Source organism: Fistularia commersonii, chromosome 19 (assembly GCF_037954325.1).
Source record: "Fistularia commersonii isolate RoL2024-O1a breed Wild chromosome 19, RoL_Fcom_v1.0, whole genome shotgun sequence".
In the NCBI taxonomy this organism is placed as follows: domain Eukaryota; kingdom Metazoa; phylum Chordata; class Actinopteri; order Syngnathiformes; family Fistulariidae; genus Fistularia; species Fistularia commersonii.
Genome location: NC_141302.1, coordinates 16885755 through 16903596, shown reverse-complemented (window position 1 = coordinate 16903596; position 17842 = coordinate 16885755). Strand labels below are relative to the sequence as shown.

At 41.5% G+C, this 17842-nt stretch overlaps 2 protein-coding genes across 5 annotated transcripts in view; both read left to right on the top strand.

Annotated features, from left to right (window-relative positions):
* eml3 (EMAP like 3) overlaps positions 1–10477 on the top strand; it is a 59176-nt gene extending 48699 nt beyond the window's left edge. For 2 of the 4 annotated variants that reach the window (XM_086165596.1, XM_086165597.1), the window contains exons 15-24: positions 301–452; positions 608–733; positions 2151–2282; positions 2877–2944; positions 3761–3849; positions 5207–5304; positions 6832–6919; positions 7006–7104; positions 7587–7717; positions 8088–10477. In XM_086165596.1, the coding sequence (XP_086021722.1) occupies positions 301–452; positions 608–733; positions 2151–2282; positions 2877–2944; positions 3761–3849; positions 5207–5304; positions 6832–6919; positions 7006–7104; positions 7587–7717; positions 8088–8288 (1184 nt within the window). In that variant the 3' untranslated portion in view covers positions 8289–10477. The remainder of the gene's footprint in view (positions 1–300; positions 453–607; positions 734–2150; positions 2283–2876; positions 2945–3760; positions 3850–5206; positions 5305–6831; positions 6920–7005; positions 7105–7586; positions 7718–8087) is intronic. The other 2 variants (XR_015107557.1, XM_086165598.1) reach the window with 2 other exon arrangements.
* Positions 10478–14174: 3697 nt separating this feature from the next.
* mta2 (metastasis associated 1 family, member 2) overlaps positions 14175–17842 on the top strand; it is a 37194-nt gene continuing 33526 nt past the window's right edge. The window contains exon 1 of the mRNA XM_086165505.1: positions 14175–14576. Within this exon, the coding sequence (XP_086021631.1) occupies positions 14549–14576 (28 nt within the window). The 5' untranslated portion in view covers positions 14175–14548. The remainder of the gene's footprint in view (positions 14577–17842) is intronic.

Sequence of the window (17842 nt, the reverse complement as noted above, 5' to 3'; positions counted from 1 at the left end):
TCACAAGATGTCAATCTTTCTTGTTTTTTTAATTGTAGGACTGTTTTTGTTTAGCTGTTGTAACTTCTCAGAGCAAATCTCATTTTCAAAATCATGAGCAAAAAATATACAAATAAGCAAGAACTCACATGATAATTAGCAAGAAGTTTCTCAAAACAAATGCAGAAATTCTTAAAGCATGCTGAATTTACTCTAGGATAAACAAAAAAATTCCAGAAAATTAGCACAAAAGCTTGAAAAGAAAACTCCAAATTATGAAAGAAAAATAATGAAAGTCATTCCTCCGAATTTGCTCCGCAGAGACGTTTCAGATCATGCGACAGACGCGGGCCCATGAAGGCAGCGTCTTCACCCTCTGCACGCTACAGGGCGGCGCTCTGCTCAGCGGCGGAGGAAAAGACCGCAAGATCGTGCGATGGAGTGCAGATCTAGCGCCCGAGAGGGAGTGTGAGGTCAGGTGCACGTGTGTGTGTGTGTGTGTGTGTGTGTGTGTGTGTGTGTGTTTGTGTGTGTGTGTGTGTGTGTGTGTGTGTGTGTGTGTGTGTGTGTGTGTGTGTGTGAGTGATACCTGGTGACATCAGTTATACAAACATATTTGTGGACCTAGATCCCGGAGAGGTTCGGGGCAGTCCGCACCATTGCAGACATTGATGGGGAGGAGCTGCTGGTGGGAACCACCAGAAATGCCATCTTGAGGGGAAACTTCTCAGATGGATTCATAGCCATCATACAGGTTTGCTGAACAAACTCAAAATATGTATCAATCCATCAGAACCGATTTTAGGTCTGGACAGATTTTAACCAATCTTTTGCTGATTTCACATTCATATTTGGTTTGTAATTTGCAGTACAATCAGACACTGCAGAATTACAGTATCTCATGCCCTGATATGTTGATGCCAAGAGAGGTTTAGTGTTTTTGTGCATCATTGCACCGACACACAACCCGCAATACCTTTACATCGACACAGCTGAGATTGCTCCATAATTAAATCTAGTATGCCTTAGCTAAACGTCATAGACCCTTCTTTTTCTTTTCTTCTCCTTTCGGCATTTCCCTTCAGGGGTCACCACAGCGAATCAACTTTTTCCATCCAACCCTAATCTCTGTATCCTCCTCTCTCACACTAACGACCTTCATATCTTCTCTCACTATGTCCATTAATCTCTTTGGTCTTCCTCGAGACCTCCTGCCTGGCAGCTCCAACTCCAGCATCAGTCTACCAATATATTCACTTTCTCTCCTTTGTACATGACCGAACCATCTCAGTCTGGCTTCTCTGACCTTCTCTCCAAAACATCTAACATGTGCTGTTCCTCTGATAGACTCATTCCCGATCTTATCCGTCCTTGTCACTCCCAAAGAGAACCTTAACATCTTCATCTCTGCAACCTCTAGCTCTGCCTCCTGTCTTTTCATCACTGTAACTGCTTCAAGGCCAAACAGCATCGCTGGTCTCACCACTGTCTTGTACACCTTTCTTTCCCCCCCTGAGGCTGCATTCAACGTCATAGACCCTAAAGGTAATATGGCTAAACTCAAGAACCTGGACATACTTTTTAGCTGAGCCACGTGATCACACACTGAGCATGTAATGTGATTCCTGTTGCTAGGCTAAAACTAGTGTGGCACCTGTAAGAATATTATACGAAAAGCAATGACTAGCAAATATCAAACCATGTTGTGATGTGATGAGTCTATAATGACCCCTCTGATGTTAGCGTAACAACTTGCACAGATAATCTTTGAAGTCTGAAAAGATCTAATCAGGACAGTTAAAATAATTGTCCTGCTGTCTGAACGAGATGCCACATCTTCTAACAATTAAGACAGTCGATCTATTGTGAAACTAAGCTCCGGGTGTACGGGTGAGATGTAACACTACAGTGTCACTTCCCTGCTGAATGTGTCTGTCTATGCAGACATATTCGGGTCATGGCTGGAGAGAGGGACTTAAACTCACTCAATGTGATCATTGAACGCTTTTTTGCCTTTAAATCACAAGACAGAACATGAATAGGTCCCAGGAATAGCAGGACTAAGGGAGCAGGGATTTCAAAAGAGATTTTCAGATGTAAATAAAAACTCAAACTGAACAGTGACCGCTGACTCTCTCTCTTGTGTGTGTTCATGTGTGTGCGTGTATCAGGGTCATGTGGATGAGATATGGGGTCTGGCCGCACACCCTTCAGCGAACATCTTCCTCACTTGTGGTCATGATCGGCAAGTGTGTTTGTGGAACATGGAGGAACACAAGCTGGACTGGAGCCTCATGCTAGAGGTAGAACTCACTGTCCTTTCTGTCGTGTCCTTCATCATCTGAGTGAGGACAACCTCTACACAGTTTGTCTTGATTATTTCTCTCACAAGATGTTTATTTCATTGGTCAGCGATCAAATAATTTGAATAAATAAAAGCATCAAAGTATTTGCACATGGACACAATGTTCTGGGAAGTTTGTTTAACTCTGTTTCACCAGGTGCTTGAGATCCTGTTGCAAAAACTATGTCAAGTGATATTGTGTAAAAGAGAAAACTATGGTCCCAATGGTTAAAGGCAGAAATGCAATATTTAAAAAAAAAACATTATTTAGTGGAGGGGAAGAGGATTAAAAAGAACAATAATATCTGAAAAAAATGTAACCCCTCCACACATACACAAAGTCACATTTAAAAAAATATATATATTTTGGTGACATAAAATTAGTCAGCAAATTGCAACAGATTTAGAAATCAATTTTTATTTTAAATAATGTCAAATACCAGGGAATGAAATTGTTCCTCACAGCGTTGAGTTAAAGATCATTATTTCATTAAATTCTAATTTTTGTGAAATGGCGTCTTAGCATGTACTTCCATGTGTGTTCCTTTGGAAGGAGTATGGCTTGTGTGCTGATTTCTGTCCCAATGGATCGGTGGTGTCGGTCGGTCTCAACACAGGAAGGTAAGACTTGTTCTATTTTAGTCATCATACACTTCAGTGAGCTGAAACTCATGTGAAAAAAACCCTTTTAATAATAATTTTCAAATTTCGTGACATCAATCGGTATTGAATGTGGAAAATGTTGAGTGCTATCATAATGGGAGCTTTGTGAAAGCAAACAGGATTGGCGTTTGAATATGCATCCGAAGTTTAAATGTTGTACTCTCATATTTTATTTGGAACCGTATCTGTATATTTGCGTTTGCTCAAGTCCGGCGAATGTATTGTTGAGGGGAAGTGAAGGATTAAAGTTACTTTAAATCCCCAACAAATTATCTTTTTTTTTTTCTTTTTTTTTTTCTTTTATTTTAGTTATTATTTATGTTTACTGGCTAATTGCTCTTTTCAGCAGTTACCTTAATAATAATTATCAACAAGTTTTGTGCAAACCAGAAAGAAATCACCGAAAAATCCACAAGTACTTACACATAGAAAGTGACCAATTTTCAAAATCATTAAAGTATCCCATACAGCTGCGATTATACTAGTGTCTATATAGTTGAAATTACAAACAATCTTGGGGAACTGACCAGTTTTATTCCTAATTTTCTTGTTATAAAGAATTTCTTGCTAAATAATTATCTAAAACAATATTTCTAATTATGACTTAAATTAATGTTATTATGCAATTTGAAATTTGAAAATCCCTTATCTAAGGCTCCAACAAAGTAAAAACTATCGGGAAAATAATTATTGTATATAATACAATAATAATATTGTATCATGAATCCCTCGAGCCGTGTCAGCCAGTTGATTAAAGATGGTGACCGCCAACAGGTGGATGGTTCTGGACCTGCTGACCAGGGAGGTCCTCTCTGAGTCCACTGATGGGAACGAGCAGCTCTCAGTCATGAGATTCTCCCCAGGTCAGGGACCCTCCCCTCATTTATTTTCACTGAAAACAGGATTTTACAGAAATAGGCATTTCATAGGTACTAGGCCACTAGGCATGTACATGATATATGTACAAAATTTTCATATTTGTGCTTCTTTCACATGATTTCTGATGGACCTAGATTGACCTAAACCACATATATGAAACTGAAGGTTTAATTCCATATTCACATATCAATAACTGTATGTAAAATGATCTACACGATTTAATCCAGTGTAAATGAACTACCACTTCCCAAATGCTTCCTATGTGAACATTTGATTATTATTTCATTGTTGCATTGATTCCCATTTGATTTTCCTATGGAAACCAATTTTGCTTTTAAAGCTTATTAACAGGAATTCCTTTCTTCAACCAAAAATGATAAATTGAAATGCAAGCCTGATTATATAATATGATAACAAAGAGATCTTGGAGGGTCTCCATAATGCTGATATGGTTCAGCATATAATGAAAAGTGGCCAAACTATTTGCACAAAGTCCCCACTTGTGAAATATTTGTCACCCGCTGTTGAATCATATGGCTGGAAACAAAACTAAAATGCAGAAGTATACCTTTATGGTGTTGAAATGTGAACAGTGGAAACAGAGGACTTATTCATCTCAAATAACACAACTGTTAGCTCTGACCTTAAGGCACTTCAACTTGTATTAGTTAACAGGACATTCTCTGCACCATCTCCAGTTTTCTTCATAAGTGTTCCTCTTAAGCTATCATCACTGCAGCAACATCTGCTTTTTATCTTTACATTTTTACTTGTCACTAGATCTGTCTTTTTATATTGGGCGCTTTTCCAAGCAAGGTTCCAAGTGGCCCCATGTTGGTACCTGTGCACTTTGAGCATTGGATGATATTTTGCAAGTGACTTTGCTTGGAACAAGTCAGCAAAATAAAACTTAAAACCGGTCCCAAAACTATTAATATGAAATGAAAAGCCATGTACTGTATATACGATTAGCAAATTACCAACAATTACTCAGTATATTGAGTTTAACCATTTACTGACTAGAAGTTAAATAAAAATTGGCATGACATTACCTCAATTAATTACCAAGAATTATTAAGATAAGAACAACATCTGTTTAAGATTTCTTATCTTTGAAATAATATAGCTGACACTGTGGCTGAATCAGGACTGCTGCATTTGAACGCTTCTCAATTGCTTCTCTCATGTTCTTCAGCAGAAACCTCTTTATGGTGAAGGGTATATGTGTGATTGTGTCTGTTGTCATTTTTGCACACCAACATGCTTAAAAATTAGCCACTGACTGCTCTTGCGTTTGTATTTTATCACAAAACACTTCATTTTCTGAATGTTTGTCCTCAGATGGCAGTTTTCTGGCCGTAGGGTCTCATGACAACTTCATTTACATCTACACTGTGACAGAAAGCGGACGGCGATACAGCCGCTTTGGCAAATGTAACGTGAGTCACATTATTTTTATTTCTAACTGGAGTCTTTTTTATCCTGCAGTTATTCTGTTTTTGTCTCCAAATATTGTGAGTTTTGTTAAGATCTAATCACAGAAATGATTGTATCACTTAAAATATCCCTAGGTGGCTGAGACACATGAAGTTAAATTCAGCTATTCCATAATATGTGCAGGTGATCAAATATCATTTTAGTTTTGTTGAGTTACAGAGCTTTCAGCTTGAGTTTTGATTTTGTTTGATTCCAAAAATAAGTTTATATTGATAAAATATTAATTGAAATAGTGATTTGGTTGCGCAAATATGTTGATTTTTTCTCCATTTGCTTTAAGTCTGTCAACAATTAGCTAGAATGCATGAACTACCTGATCGTGATCCTCAAGAATTCCCTCAAGTATATGAGATACCAGTTGGAGATAGACACTGGTCAGCTCAACTTGGTCAACCGTTAGCTCATACGAATCAAATATTATTTCTTCAAATCATCTACATTTTGCTAAACTGAGTCTGGCTCAAGGATAAATAAAATTACCTTTTGTCAAGTCCAGTTAACATTCACTGCTTTGCTTTAAATGGCACTAGGCAAAGATGGGTGAACACATGTAGAGTTGGTTCTTGTTCAGAGTTGCTTATCATAAACCTGCTTGCTTCTGAACTCCGCCAAGACTGGAAGGATTATCACTGGACCAGTGAAATTGCGTCATCTCTGTCCTTGGATCCCGTTGTTATTCAGAAAGATTGTTTGGAACCTTGGTGTAATCTTTGATGCTCTCTTTTGACCTTCATATTGAAGAAGACACCAGAGTTACATTCCATTTTAGAAACACTGGCTTACTGGCTTTCTGTTATGGCGAGAGCTGCCTGTAAGTTGTTGCTTCTCACCTACTAAATTGTCAGTCATTGTACCATCCCACTTGTCTGACTAAGAGAAATCCTACGTGCCTTTATATGAACTGTGCTACCAGTGTTGGGGTCTTCTATGTCCCCAAGGTCCAGAAAATGACTGCTGAATCTTCATTGTGTAACAGTCTGCCTCTTATTATCAGGCTCGCTCTGTTGATTCTTTAATGCATGTATGGTATATCAGTCCTCAGTAGTGTTTCTGTGGGTGAGGTTGTTTTTTTTTTTTTTCCCCTCTTTTTTTGGGGCGCGTAGTGGTGGCACAGCGGTTACCACTTCCGCTTCACAGCAAGGGCGGGCCTTTCTGTGTGGAGTTTGCACCTACTGAATGAGCCTGCTCAGACTGCCCCCTCCACGTCCAAAAAAATGCAGTAGGTTGGACCTTGGAGCACCATCGCGTCCCTCTCAACAGGAATACATGGACAGAATGCCTGTTGTTATTCAGTTGTATCCTATTCTCCTTCACACTATAACATCATTATGATGGAACACGTATTATTATATTAAATTTCAATTGTGGAGACCCCATCTTTTCCCTGCAGTCCCTGATACAAACCGAACAAGGGTTTAAGGCTCAGAGGAATGTATTTGAAGTAACACAGATGTGTTTTGGTTGGACAGGGACACTCAAGCTTTATCACCCACCTGGACTGGTCCAAAGATGGGAAATACATCATGTCTAACTCAGGAGACTATGAGATTCTCTACTGTAAGTCATGGGACCTTGGCAGTGATCAGGAGGGATAGTGTGTTTCCCTGCCGCCCTAATGTAATGGTGGGTTGCTGGGTTGACAGGGGATGTCGCTGGAGGCTGCAAACTGCTGAGGAACCGCTTCGAGAGCAAAGACAGAGAATGGGCATCTTACACCTGCGTGCTGGGCTTCCATGTCATGGGTGAGGAAACTGTGATTTACAATAGAACAGGAAGTGGTGTATGAAGGCTGATCAGTGGCATTTGAAACATGATATGAGCATTTAGGTCCATTCAGGATTTGGTTTTGCTCAACTGTTATCAAAATCACACCACACAAATCAAAATTAAGATAGTTAGGGTCGTCATCTGCTCTTGCAGGCTGTGGGGTTGAAAATAATATAGTATCCCCGGGCCAAAAAGTGATGGGCCAAATGATGTCAAGCATGTCAAGTATTTCTAGGGACACGGAGCAGCATATCTTGAAACATTTTCATCAACGACCAGTTCTTCTTCTTTCCAGCTTTATTAGCGCATCAAGGCAGCAAAAACACTGACTGTTTACTCTGGCTGTGTGTCCATGACTCTGTGTGTGTGTGTGTGTGTGTGTGTGTGTGTGTGTGTGTGTGTGTGTGTGTGTGTGTGTGTGTGTGTGTGTGTGTGTATCTATGTGTGTGGTTGTCAGGTGTGTGGATGGAGGGCTCTGATGGCACCGACATCAATGCACTGTGTCGCTCTCACAGTGAGAGGGTGGTAGCAGTGGCTGATGACTTCTGTAAGGTCCACCTCTTCCAGTACCCCTGTCCAAAGCTCAAGGTACTCTTAGTCCTGCTGAATCTCAACACTTGTTCTGTGTTTCCACATCAGGCTGTGCGCCTTGAGCACCCTGGAGTCTAACACAATAATGACAGCCTCACAGGACATGCTGCCTTAGAAAACCGTTCTTTTCCATGAATCATTTTAATAGCCATTGCAATTCTGAACAAAGCAGTTCTTTGCTTTGTTATTTCTAGTTCATTGGCTTTCATTGGCTTATAGTTTCTAACTCAGATTTTGTAAGATGTTTGTAAAAGATGCTCCATTCAGAAGCCTTTCATATGTATTTAGATGGTGGTGTAATAAACAGTCATTTATTGCGTTCCTTTTTGGACTTTCTCCTGATTGTGTCTTCTGTGTGTGCCCCCAGGCTCCCAGCCACCGGTATGAGGGTCACGGCAGCCATGTCACCAACGTCCGCTTCACCCACAGGGATTCCCACCTGCTCTCTATGGGGGGGAAGGATACTTGCATCTTGCAGTGGAGGGTGATAGGTTCGGGCCACACCAGCAGCAGAGAGCGTCTGGTGTCCGCCTTGTCCACCGGCTCCTCAGAGCTCTCCACCACCTAGAGAGTCACGGGGCGTTAACGGGAAGGTGTTTGCAATTAGAACACAGGCATGCCACTGCACAGTGGCCTGTTACTGGTCAGAAAACTACCTGGATTCATGTCAAGGGTGACTTACTCTTCTGGAGGGTTGTTTGTAGTAATATACTTGCACAGCATGACAGTAGGAGGTGGTGTTCTGTGGAGTGTCACGGAGCTCAGTGTGACAGGGGTCGGTGTGTTTTGTCCAGAGTGACTGGTTTAAACTTTACAATCGTGTCTGTGTTCTCACCTGCGGGTGCCCAAATCATCATCAAGCATAACGCGATCGAGGCTCCTCGCCCCTACACAAGGGCAATCATTGGAATTGGTTTCAACTTTTTATTCTTGTAAGTTCAGTTCTCGCAGCTATCTTTAATACTTGCATCATATGTTTATGCAAGTTCTGACTTATTTCTTGCAAACTTAGAGGAGCAGGTGTGCAAACATGATTTTTGCTGATTAATTCATACATTGTCAATTAGGTATTCTTTAGTGTGTTTTTTTTGTTCATTCATAATTTTTTGTCTTTTTTTATGGTAATCATTTTGAGGTTTACTAATATAATTTATTGGCCATTTAATTCTTAAACAATTTTTGCAGTAAGAATACAATTTTCACCCAGTCATTAATAAATTCTATCATTTCAGCAGTTCCTCTCAAATTTGAAAATATCAAACAAATAAATTATTAAACAGGGAAAGGATGTTGAGCAAAGTATGAAAATAATAAGATTAAAAGAAATCTGTTTATTTGTGCTTTACCACAGAATCGACAAAATGAATGGAGTTTACTGTATTTTCCCCATTTGAGGTGGCTTCTCTATTTTTATGTATTTGTCTCTTAACAATCATTGTAAAACTGCTCTATTTCTAATTTCAAAGCTTTTTTTTTCCTCATAGATGTTTTTTTTCATTGGATAAATTAATTCAAATTTCAGGTTTGGCGTTTTGCCTTTGGTCTTTTTGCCTATTAGTTCTTGATAGTTTGTTTGTGGCATTTCTCATAAGTATGGAAAAAATCAGTGGAGTTGCTCTTGGGGGATAAAAACATTTTAAAACCAAGCAAAAATGAATAAATATTTAAGAAGTCTTTTGCAGACCATCAATAACAGATTTGTGGCTCATTCTGGGCAATCATGTGATACCGGTAACCGCAAAATGGGCCACTTTCTATAATTTAGAATTTTGAGTGATTTCTATTTTTCATACCATATAGTTTTGTGCCCCTATGAGATGCTCTCCTGTTTGTGACCCTCAAGTTGGTCCCAACCCTGGTGTTAAACAGTATTTAGTGACATCTCACCTTTACTGGAGAGTGTAGAACTGGATCTATTCATCTATAAACTGAAGAGAGATATACTGTAGATTGGGCTTTTTTAATCACATCCAAATGCAGAATTTCAATAATCCCCTGCATGAAAAAAGATCTCTTAAGAGTTCAGGTACTATTAGTTTTAGTTATAAATTGCTATCGGAGAAGTCAATGGCTTTATTAAGGCTGTGTAAATATTAAGAACTATAATCTTAAATCAGTTGTCCTATTGCCGTTTCCACTGACATTGGGCGAAAGGTGGGGTAGACCCTTAACCTATGCTCAGCTGACCAATTTCTATGTGGGTCACATATATAAATCAAGGAATTTTGTAGCGCTGTTCACACTTTTGGGCTATTTTGTGTCTTGGATTTAACATACCACACGTTTTTGGACTCTTTAAGGAAACAGGAGACAGGCCCACACAGATCCGGGGAGGGCTTGCAAACTCCTCCTCAGATCCAACCAAGGCCTTCGTGCTGTGAGGTGGCTGTGCTATCCACTGAGACAAAGGGGATTCACAAATACTGATCTTTCAGCGTTGTTTCCAAATGAGTTTGAAATTATTTGGGCTTCTTGATATTTTATGAAACAAAAATGTTCACATGCATCAGCTTTGTAACTTCTCTCTAAACCATTGAATGAAGTCATTTCATATGAGCTATTTCACTTCACAGGAAAAGGCAGCAACATATAAAAAGAGCGGGTGTGTTTTTTCCAAAATGTATGATTTCCACCTTGAGGAAGCAATTTCTCAACATTTCATCTGAAAGACTCAAACATATTTGGAGCTTTTCCTCAAATGACTCAGAAGTTATCAGGATGCACATTGGAAAATATATACTGATCTCATCCACTCCACTAATTTGGTTGTGCTTGATGCCAATAAACACAAATGAATCTGTGTAATTTGCCATAGAAAATGTTTTCTTTTGAAATAGTACAACAGGTCTCAATCAAAGATGCCATTATTTGTGCCTTACATGGACTGTGACAGATCTCTTCAATTGAAATTGCATTTCTGCGAGTCATAAAATAATTCTGTAATGGGATTCTCCACCACTGTAATGTGCATATGAAAGCAGAAGAGGGCAGTGCTGCTCTCTGAATCATCTCAATTACAGACGTAAGACTTCATTCTCTTCGTGGGGAAACTATAGAGGGCCAAGGGGAAAAACGGGGTGGGGGAAACTAGCCCATGAAGAACAAACACAAAAGTTTCTCTTCTCTAAATTTTTAAAATGTAATGACAGAAAATGTCACATTCAAACTGGATAGTAGTGAGGGAAGCTTCTCAATGGATTCTGAACATCTTGTGCCTTTACAGAGCCTTAGAGAATGCTCCAAAAGCATTCTTTTAAGGATGCGAGAAAAGACTTCCCGTGCAGTTCTCTATATGGGGTGTTTAAATGTAGCCTGAAAAGCTTTGCAGTGGGAAAGTTGTTTGTTTCCAGGATGTTCTGGGAATGTTTTTGCTCGTGTAAAGGATGTTAACCAGTTGCTGGTGCAGCTCGTTGAGAGGGTAGGGATGTATCTGGAACACTGTGGAAAGGTGGGCGGCTCATCAGGGTGTTCCCTCTAAATGTTATGAAAACGTAGATTCCCAAAGCGTTTTCAACATTTGATGAGCACTTGGAGAACATTTAGTCATTCCCCTTACATCAACAAAACATTTGCACAACTTTGTGTAAAATGGAATGAAAACTCTAGCATATTTACAGTGCAGTAAAAATTTTTACATTTGTTTTGCCAATAATTCCCAAGTGTTCTCTGGAAGTGTTCTCTGGAAGAGCTTTGCCCTCACTTTTAAACTACAGTATATCATGACCAACTGACATTGTAGGAACATCACAGAACATTCTTTTCAGCAGGTGGCCAACAAGTGGTGTTCTCTGAAGGATTGAGGTGGATGCTGAGGGACTATTCCAAATTTTGGGGGAATGTTAAGGGGAACATTTCTAGGACGTCTTCCAAAGGTCTTCAGTAGTTTTTCCAATGCTTGTTTCAGGATAAATGACATAAGAGTACAAAACAGTTGTCCTTTTTTTTATTCTGTTAAAGTCCTTGTTTCTTGCACAGTATTGTAGCATTTTAGTCAGGGAAACACCTGGGTGACGGTAAAACATGTGTTTAATGAGCAATATCTGCTGTTGGCCACAGCCACACCACACAAGCCTGCAATACAAGTAACTGTTCCCGTCCAATTCCAGGTAAAAAAAAACATGCATTGCACCCCAAACCACATCCAAAAAATTTCCAGCAACCCCAAAATCACACAGAAGACATGCAAATTCTTTTTTTTTTAAACACAATATAGATTCATTTCTGCCTGAGCCTCCTCACCTGGCTGCTCGGGATGCATCTGGGCTCCTCAGCCTGTCTTTGAGGGAGAGTCCGGGCACACATCGTTGGAAACTCATTCTGGTTGCTTGGATCCGTGATCTTGTTCTTTCAGTCACTTCTCACTGCTCGTGAACACAGACCACTTGGTAAATCGAGAGCTTGACCTTTCGGCCCACCTCCTTAAGCACAGCAGACTGATGCTGAGTCCACATTACTCCTGACACTGCAACGATCCGCCTGTCCATCTCCTGCTCCACTCTTCCCTCACTTCAGAACAAGGCGCTGAGATACTTAAGCTGCTCCAGTGCTGAGGTGCTGACTCTCATTCCAGCATTTCACATTCCATAAAGAGCTTTTTAACCACCGCAGCCATGTCAGTCCCAAAGATAGGAGACCCCAACCCCAATCCCAGATATGCCTCTTAATTATGGGGCGTGTTGCTGTCATTGTGGAGGTCTCTGAAATATTCCCTCCCCCTAGCCACGTCTTGAGTCAACATTAGGAGCTTCCCATCCCCAACATGCATTGCTCCTTGCCCCTGAACCTCTGGACAGGGGACCACAATCTCCTCAAACCCATTTGAAAGTCCTTCTCCACAGCCTCACCAAACTCCTCCCGCGCCCAAGTTTTGCCTGTGCAGCTGCCAAAGTAACATTCCACTTAGCCTCTCAGCTGTGTCCGGAGCATCAGAGGCCAAAAAGGGCTGATAGGACTCCTTCTGCTTGACGACATCCATCACTGCGATGTACACCAACGGGTTGGGGGACTCCACCTTGACAGGCACCAACCGCCTTGCGGCGACGGCCCTTATCAGACACTTCAACAACAAGTACATGGAACATGGCCCACTAAGACTGTGTATCCCTGGCCTCCATGGGTCATGGTAAAAGTTCTGCCAGAGGTGGCAACTCAAGCACCTTCTGACAATGGACCCTGCCAGATGTTCCCAACAGATCCTGTGCCTGGGCAAGCCAGGTCTTGCCGCCATCCTCCCCCTCCCCTGCGGCCAGCTCAGCTCACCTCCAGGCGGTGATCAGTTAACAGCTCCTCACTCCAGTGTATGGGACATGCGGCCACAAGTTCAACGTCATGACCACAAGGTCAGCCTGTGGCCATGGCTGTCCTGGTGCCAGTACACCTGGACATGGTGTTTATGGACGGTCCATGACAGGAAATCAAGACGACTAACAAAGCATTGTTTAGGTTGTGACTTGGGGGAAAGGGGAGATCCTTCCAGGTCTCACTGTCGCTGCCAAGGTGAGTGCTGAAGTCCTCCAACAAAACGCTGGAGTCCCTCTCTTAAGGAGACTTCTCCCAGACCCCAGCACCCATTTCACTCCACGCCCGATCTCCCTGGCCTTCCCATGGATGGTGAGTCCATGGGACAGGGGGTTCACGCTGTCCTTCCCTGTACCTGAGGGTGCAGGACGAGCCAGCAGACACTCACTGTCAAGCCCCGGCCCTGGGCCCATCTCTGGAGGGCTGCCCAGGACACCCGTGAAGAAAAACCAGGTCCATGGTCTTTATTTGTCATAGGGGACATTCTTCATTGCACTTTGTGCGGTCCAACACCTAGGACCTTTTTGCCTTTGGTGACCCTACCAGGAGCATACAGCGTACAGCCTGTCCCAGCTGTTGAGAAGCGGGGTATACCTTGGACTGGTCGGCAGTCAATTGCAGGGCCACATATATAGTCAAACAACCATTTACTCACTCAATCATTCGGGGCAATTTTTCCCAAATTATGCAGAGTTGAAAATGTGCCCAAATATCATTGGGTATTTATTTATTTATCCATTGAGTCGCTTTAAAGAATACAATACTTCCCAGTGACACTAAGAAAGGCAATGACGACGCCATTGCAAGAAAATGAAGGAAGAGTGGGGTATTTTTGTGATATTTCCATCATATTTTTGCACACATTTATTCAATTATTTAGGTAGATAGAGAGATCGTGAAGCAATTAAAACTTCATTGTCTATCCCATATGATGACTTATAATTTTACCCTTTTGAAACAAACATAAAAAACACATCTACCCAAATGCTTTATTCTTGTTTACGTTTTGTATTTTCATTTTGCTTGGATGAATGCTGTTATTTCTAGCACTCCAAGCGTTCGTAAATGCCAGGCACCGGAAATTGCCGAGCGTCTCCGAAGATGACGCGTCCGCACGAGCCGAGGGGACTGCCGAGTGTGATCGCGGTGTGCGATTGCGTGCGCGCGCGCTTAACTGAGCGGAGGTGAAGAAGAGGAGGATGAAGCTGGGAGCGGAGGATGGGAGGAAGAGTAGAGTAAGAGACTGGCTAGCCGTTTGTGAATGAGTGAGCGAGTGAGGAAGAGAAGAAGAAGGTCGCCGTAAGGACCAAAACAAAGACTCTTAAGCCTTTGGATTAATCTCCGGAACGTTACTGACGGAAACTTTCAACTTTTTTTACCCGCCATCGCTCGGCTCGTAGCGCCCGGAGCCGGCTTTGTTTCGCGGTGGGGGTGTCTGCGATAAATGAAGGAATAAAACGGACCCCATCGACCTTTTTCTGCCTAAACGGGGTTCACCCTGGGACACATTTCAATCGAGGCTACGAGAGAATGGCGGCTAACATGTACCGAGTCGGAGGTAGGAAATGTTTTACCTTTTTAAGACACCCCCCCACAACGTGATTGTTCGATTCGGCAGCAGCTAGCTAGCTAGGTAGCTGCTAGCTGTCTGTTCGATTAGCTGCTAACCAGCGTTAGCCCCTTCTTGGCTTCCTTACGTGCTCCCATTAACGCTGTGATGAACGTCGAATCTGCTAAAACGCCTTACAGCGATAGCCGACTTCTAGCCGATCATGACCGCGACATTATAACTTCAGCGGGATCACCCGGAAATAGTTCTTAACCCGGTGCAAATTTAATACAGCTAGCTTGCTCCACTTTAAGAGAATATGAAGTTGTAAAGCAGAAAAGGGGCATATTCAAATAACCAGCCGAATAGTGAGCGGCTTTCGAGTGTGAAGCTTTTTTGAAAGTTTGAATTGAAAGCAACATTTATTCCCCGTTGTGATGAGTTGTCGCGACACTGCGTTGGCTCGGGATATAGAACAGACCAGCCGAAAACCGACTTCTTGTCCCGAGTGGATGCGACCGCAGCGCTAGTTAGCGTTAGCCGCCGAGATAAGCATACCAACTAATGGAACGCGACGCCTGGTCAATATCCAAAGTGGCAGGCTAGCCGTGCTGGTCCTGTGGGTTCACTTCACTTAATTCGTTTGTCCGTCATTTAACTTAACAGTTGCTAGCCGCGCTGGCTAACTGTCGTTGTGCGTTAGTTACACTGTCATTAAGGAATACTAAGTATCACCCGCAGGTTGCCAGTTAGCACTTCTATCCCAAACCATTGGAAACCCTTTGGAACATACACACGGACGCCGGCTGTAAAGGAAACGCCAAAACCAAAAAGCACAATCTTTTATCACAGTCAAAACGCACGAAATTTAATTATTGGGCAAAACATGAAATAAAAACTCCCAGCGATGAGTTAACACGAACTTGTTACCAATGTGACATTATTTGTCGATCGTAGCAATTGGTGCTCTATGATATACCCCGCATTTCCGAGGAACTGCAGAGCGGCGGTGGCTTTCATCAGTTTACGCGCAATCGAGGAGCTCTTTTTAGTTGTTTATGAAATGGAGATACGGCGGGTTGCCATATCAACACTTTCCCTCCCAAAGTCACCATTATTGTGGTGACAGAAATCGAAACATTGAGCTGAACAGTCATCCGTGACCCCACCGAAAACGGTGACCTACCTCACCGAGGGGTGGCCGAGGTTGCCGAGACGGCCCCTCGGGGAGCACAGCCGGAAGCTTAAGGGGCATCAGAAGGCTGGATTAGCGCACCAGTGGCTCACATGTGAGACTCGAGGCTATTTGGTCAAAATATTCAACCAAAATGTGTTGCAAGCAGCCTCGTCAAAATTTTCTTTCAATTAAACCATATGTTGCATCCCCCTGTTTTCACATTGTCTGGCTCATCACTCCGTTATTAACATAAAGTGACAGCCTACCCAAGGAGGACTCCATCTTTACCAACCTGCCTCATAATGTGTATGTAGATCTTGTGTTCTAGTCCCGGGTTGTCTCCATAGTCAAATTTAAGCCGCCTCAAACCTGTTTGCCCCACTAACACACACACGCACACACACGCACACACACAGTGTTCAAATGTTGGCCACATAAGTCTAAATTATGTGTTCCACTTTTATTTCATCCGCTATCCGACCAAACTCACCATTTTCTGCCCCTTTGTCCTCTAAAGAAAGATAAACAGGAGTGTAAGAGTTAAATTGATGTTTGGATCAATCATTGCAGATTCGATTGTGAATACGTTATTGTGTTTAAATATAATGTTCCTATTCTGCTAGAGCAACAAAGCTGTACCTCAAACAATAGATAAACTGTAATAATGGAATATATTTCCTGAAGTATCTGATTTTGGAACATACTTGAGGTAAAATTGATTCAATTTATTGTAGAGGAATTATTAAGCTTTTGCAAAGCAGTAGGTGTTGTGTTAATTTAATTGCTTAAATAGCTAGGAAAATTTATCAGGTGAAAGTTAATTTTCATCTGTTCTAATGATTTTCAATAAGCATTCTAAAATACCACAAGCCAAAAATTGGAAATATTATTACTTCAGTACATCATATCAAAGGTCAAATTACTATAACCCCAAATGAGTTGGCCCTATATATCATTTAGTTGGCCAATTTACATATTATTTACAGTGACCTTCACTGAGGGTTGGAAATGGCCTCTACTCATACAGTGCATCTCTTGAGGGGCACTTAAGACTAGAGTCCTTTCACTCATTCACATGGGTACTCACACACCGATGGTGTCAGAGCTGTCCTATAAGGTTTTAAGCAGGCCGTCGGGTCAACTTCCCTCACAAATCATGCTTTTTACTGAATTTTTCACTGTGACCTTTAAATTCAATTCAAATTGTTTGCAAACCTTACTTGAAAAGCTGCATGGCATTCAAATAAAAATTCATTGATCATGCTGAACGAAATGACAGATTTTGCAATGGCTCATTGATCAAATCCTTTAGTATTCACAATGTACCAATATTTAAGTTTTAAGTAATCATTGTCCAGCGCAATGACATAGATAATTTTGAGCATGTCAGTATTACCTCTTTTTGGTTGGAACTGATGACAGAAATCTGCTGTAGTTAACAGTTTTATGATACAAGCCAGTCAGGCAAAGAAGTTCCTCCATGATGACACCTATATACTTGTCTAGCTCGGTAAAGTTAATTTTAAGTTTTTACATGACATGAAGTTTTGTGGCTTTTTCATTTCCAACATTGTCTTGTAAATGCTAGGTAGGACTCCATTTGTGTAGTTCACAAGGCCAATGTGAAAACATTTTAGGTCACTGACCTCAGGTCTACATATTAAGAGTCTCTACATTTGCGCATGGTCCACTGAGCTCAGGGACTGGTTGCTTAGGCCCTGTTAGCCATTTCTGCATCTTGTGTTCAATTGTTGGGCTTGTGAAGTGAAGTTTCAATATAATTGTATGTATCTGTATGTGAATCTATTTACTGTTGTTGCTAGATAGTGTCCCACTCACATTTGGGTAATTTTCTTTCAGATTTTTTGAGATACATTTCAAATTATTTCCTCTCAGCTGATTCCATCTATCCTGATTCTTATCTGCAGCCTCTCTCCATACTACCTAACTCCATGTCTTTTTTGACTACATCTATAAATATTCTCTTGGGTCTTCCCATAATCCCCCTGCCAGGGACTTCCAACCTCAGTATCTTTCTACTAATATACACTGCTCAAAAAAATAAAGGGAACACTTAAAAAACACATCCTAGATCTAA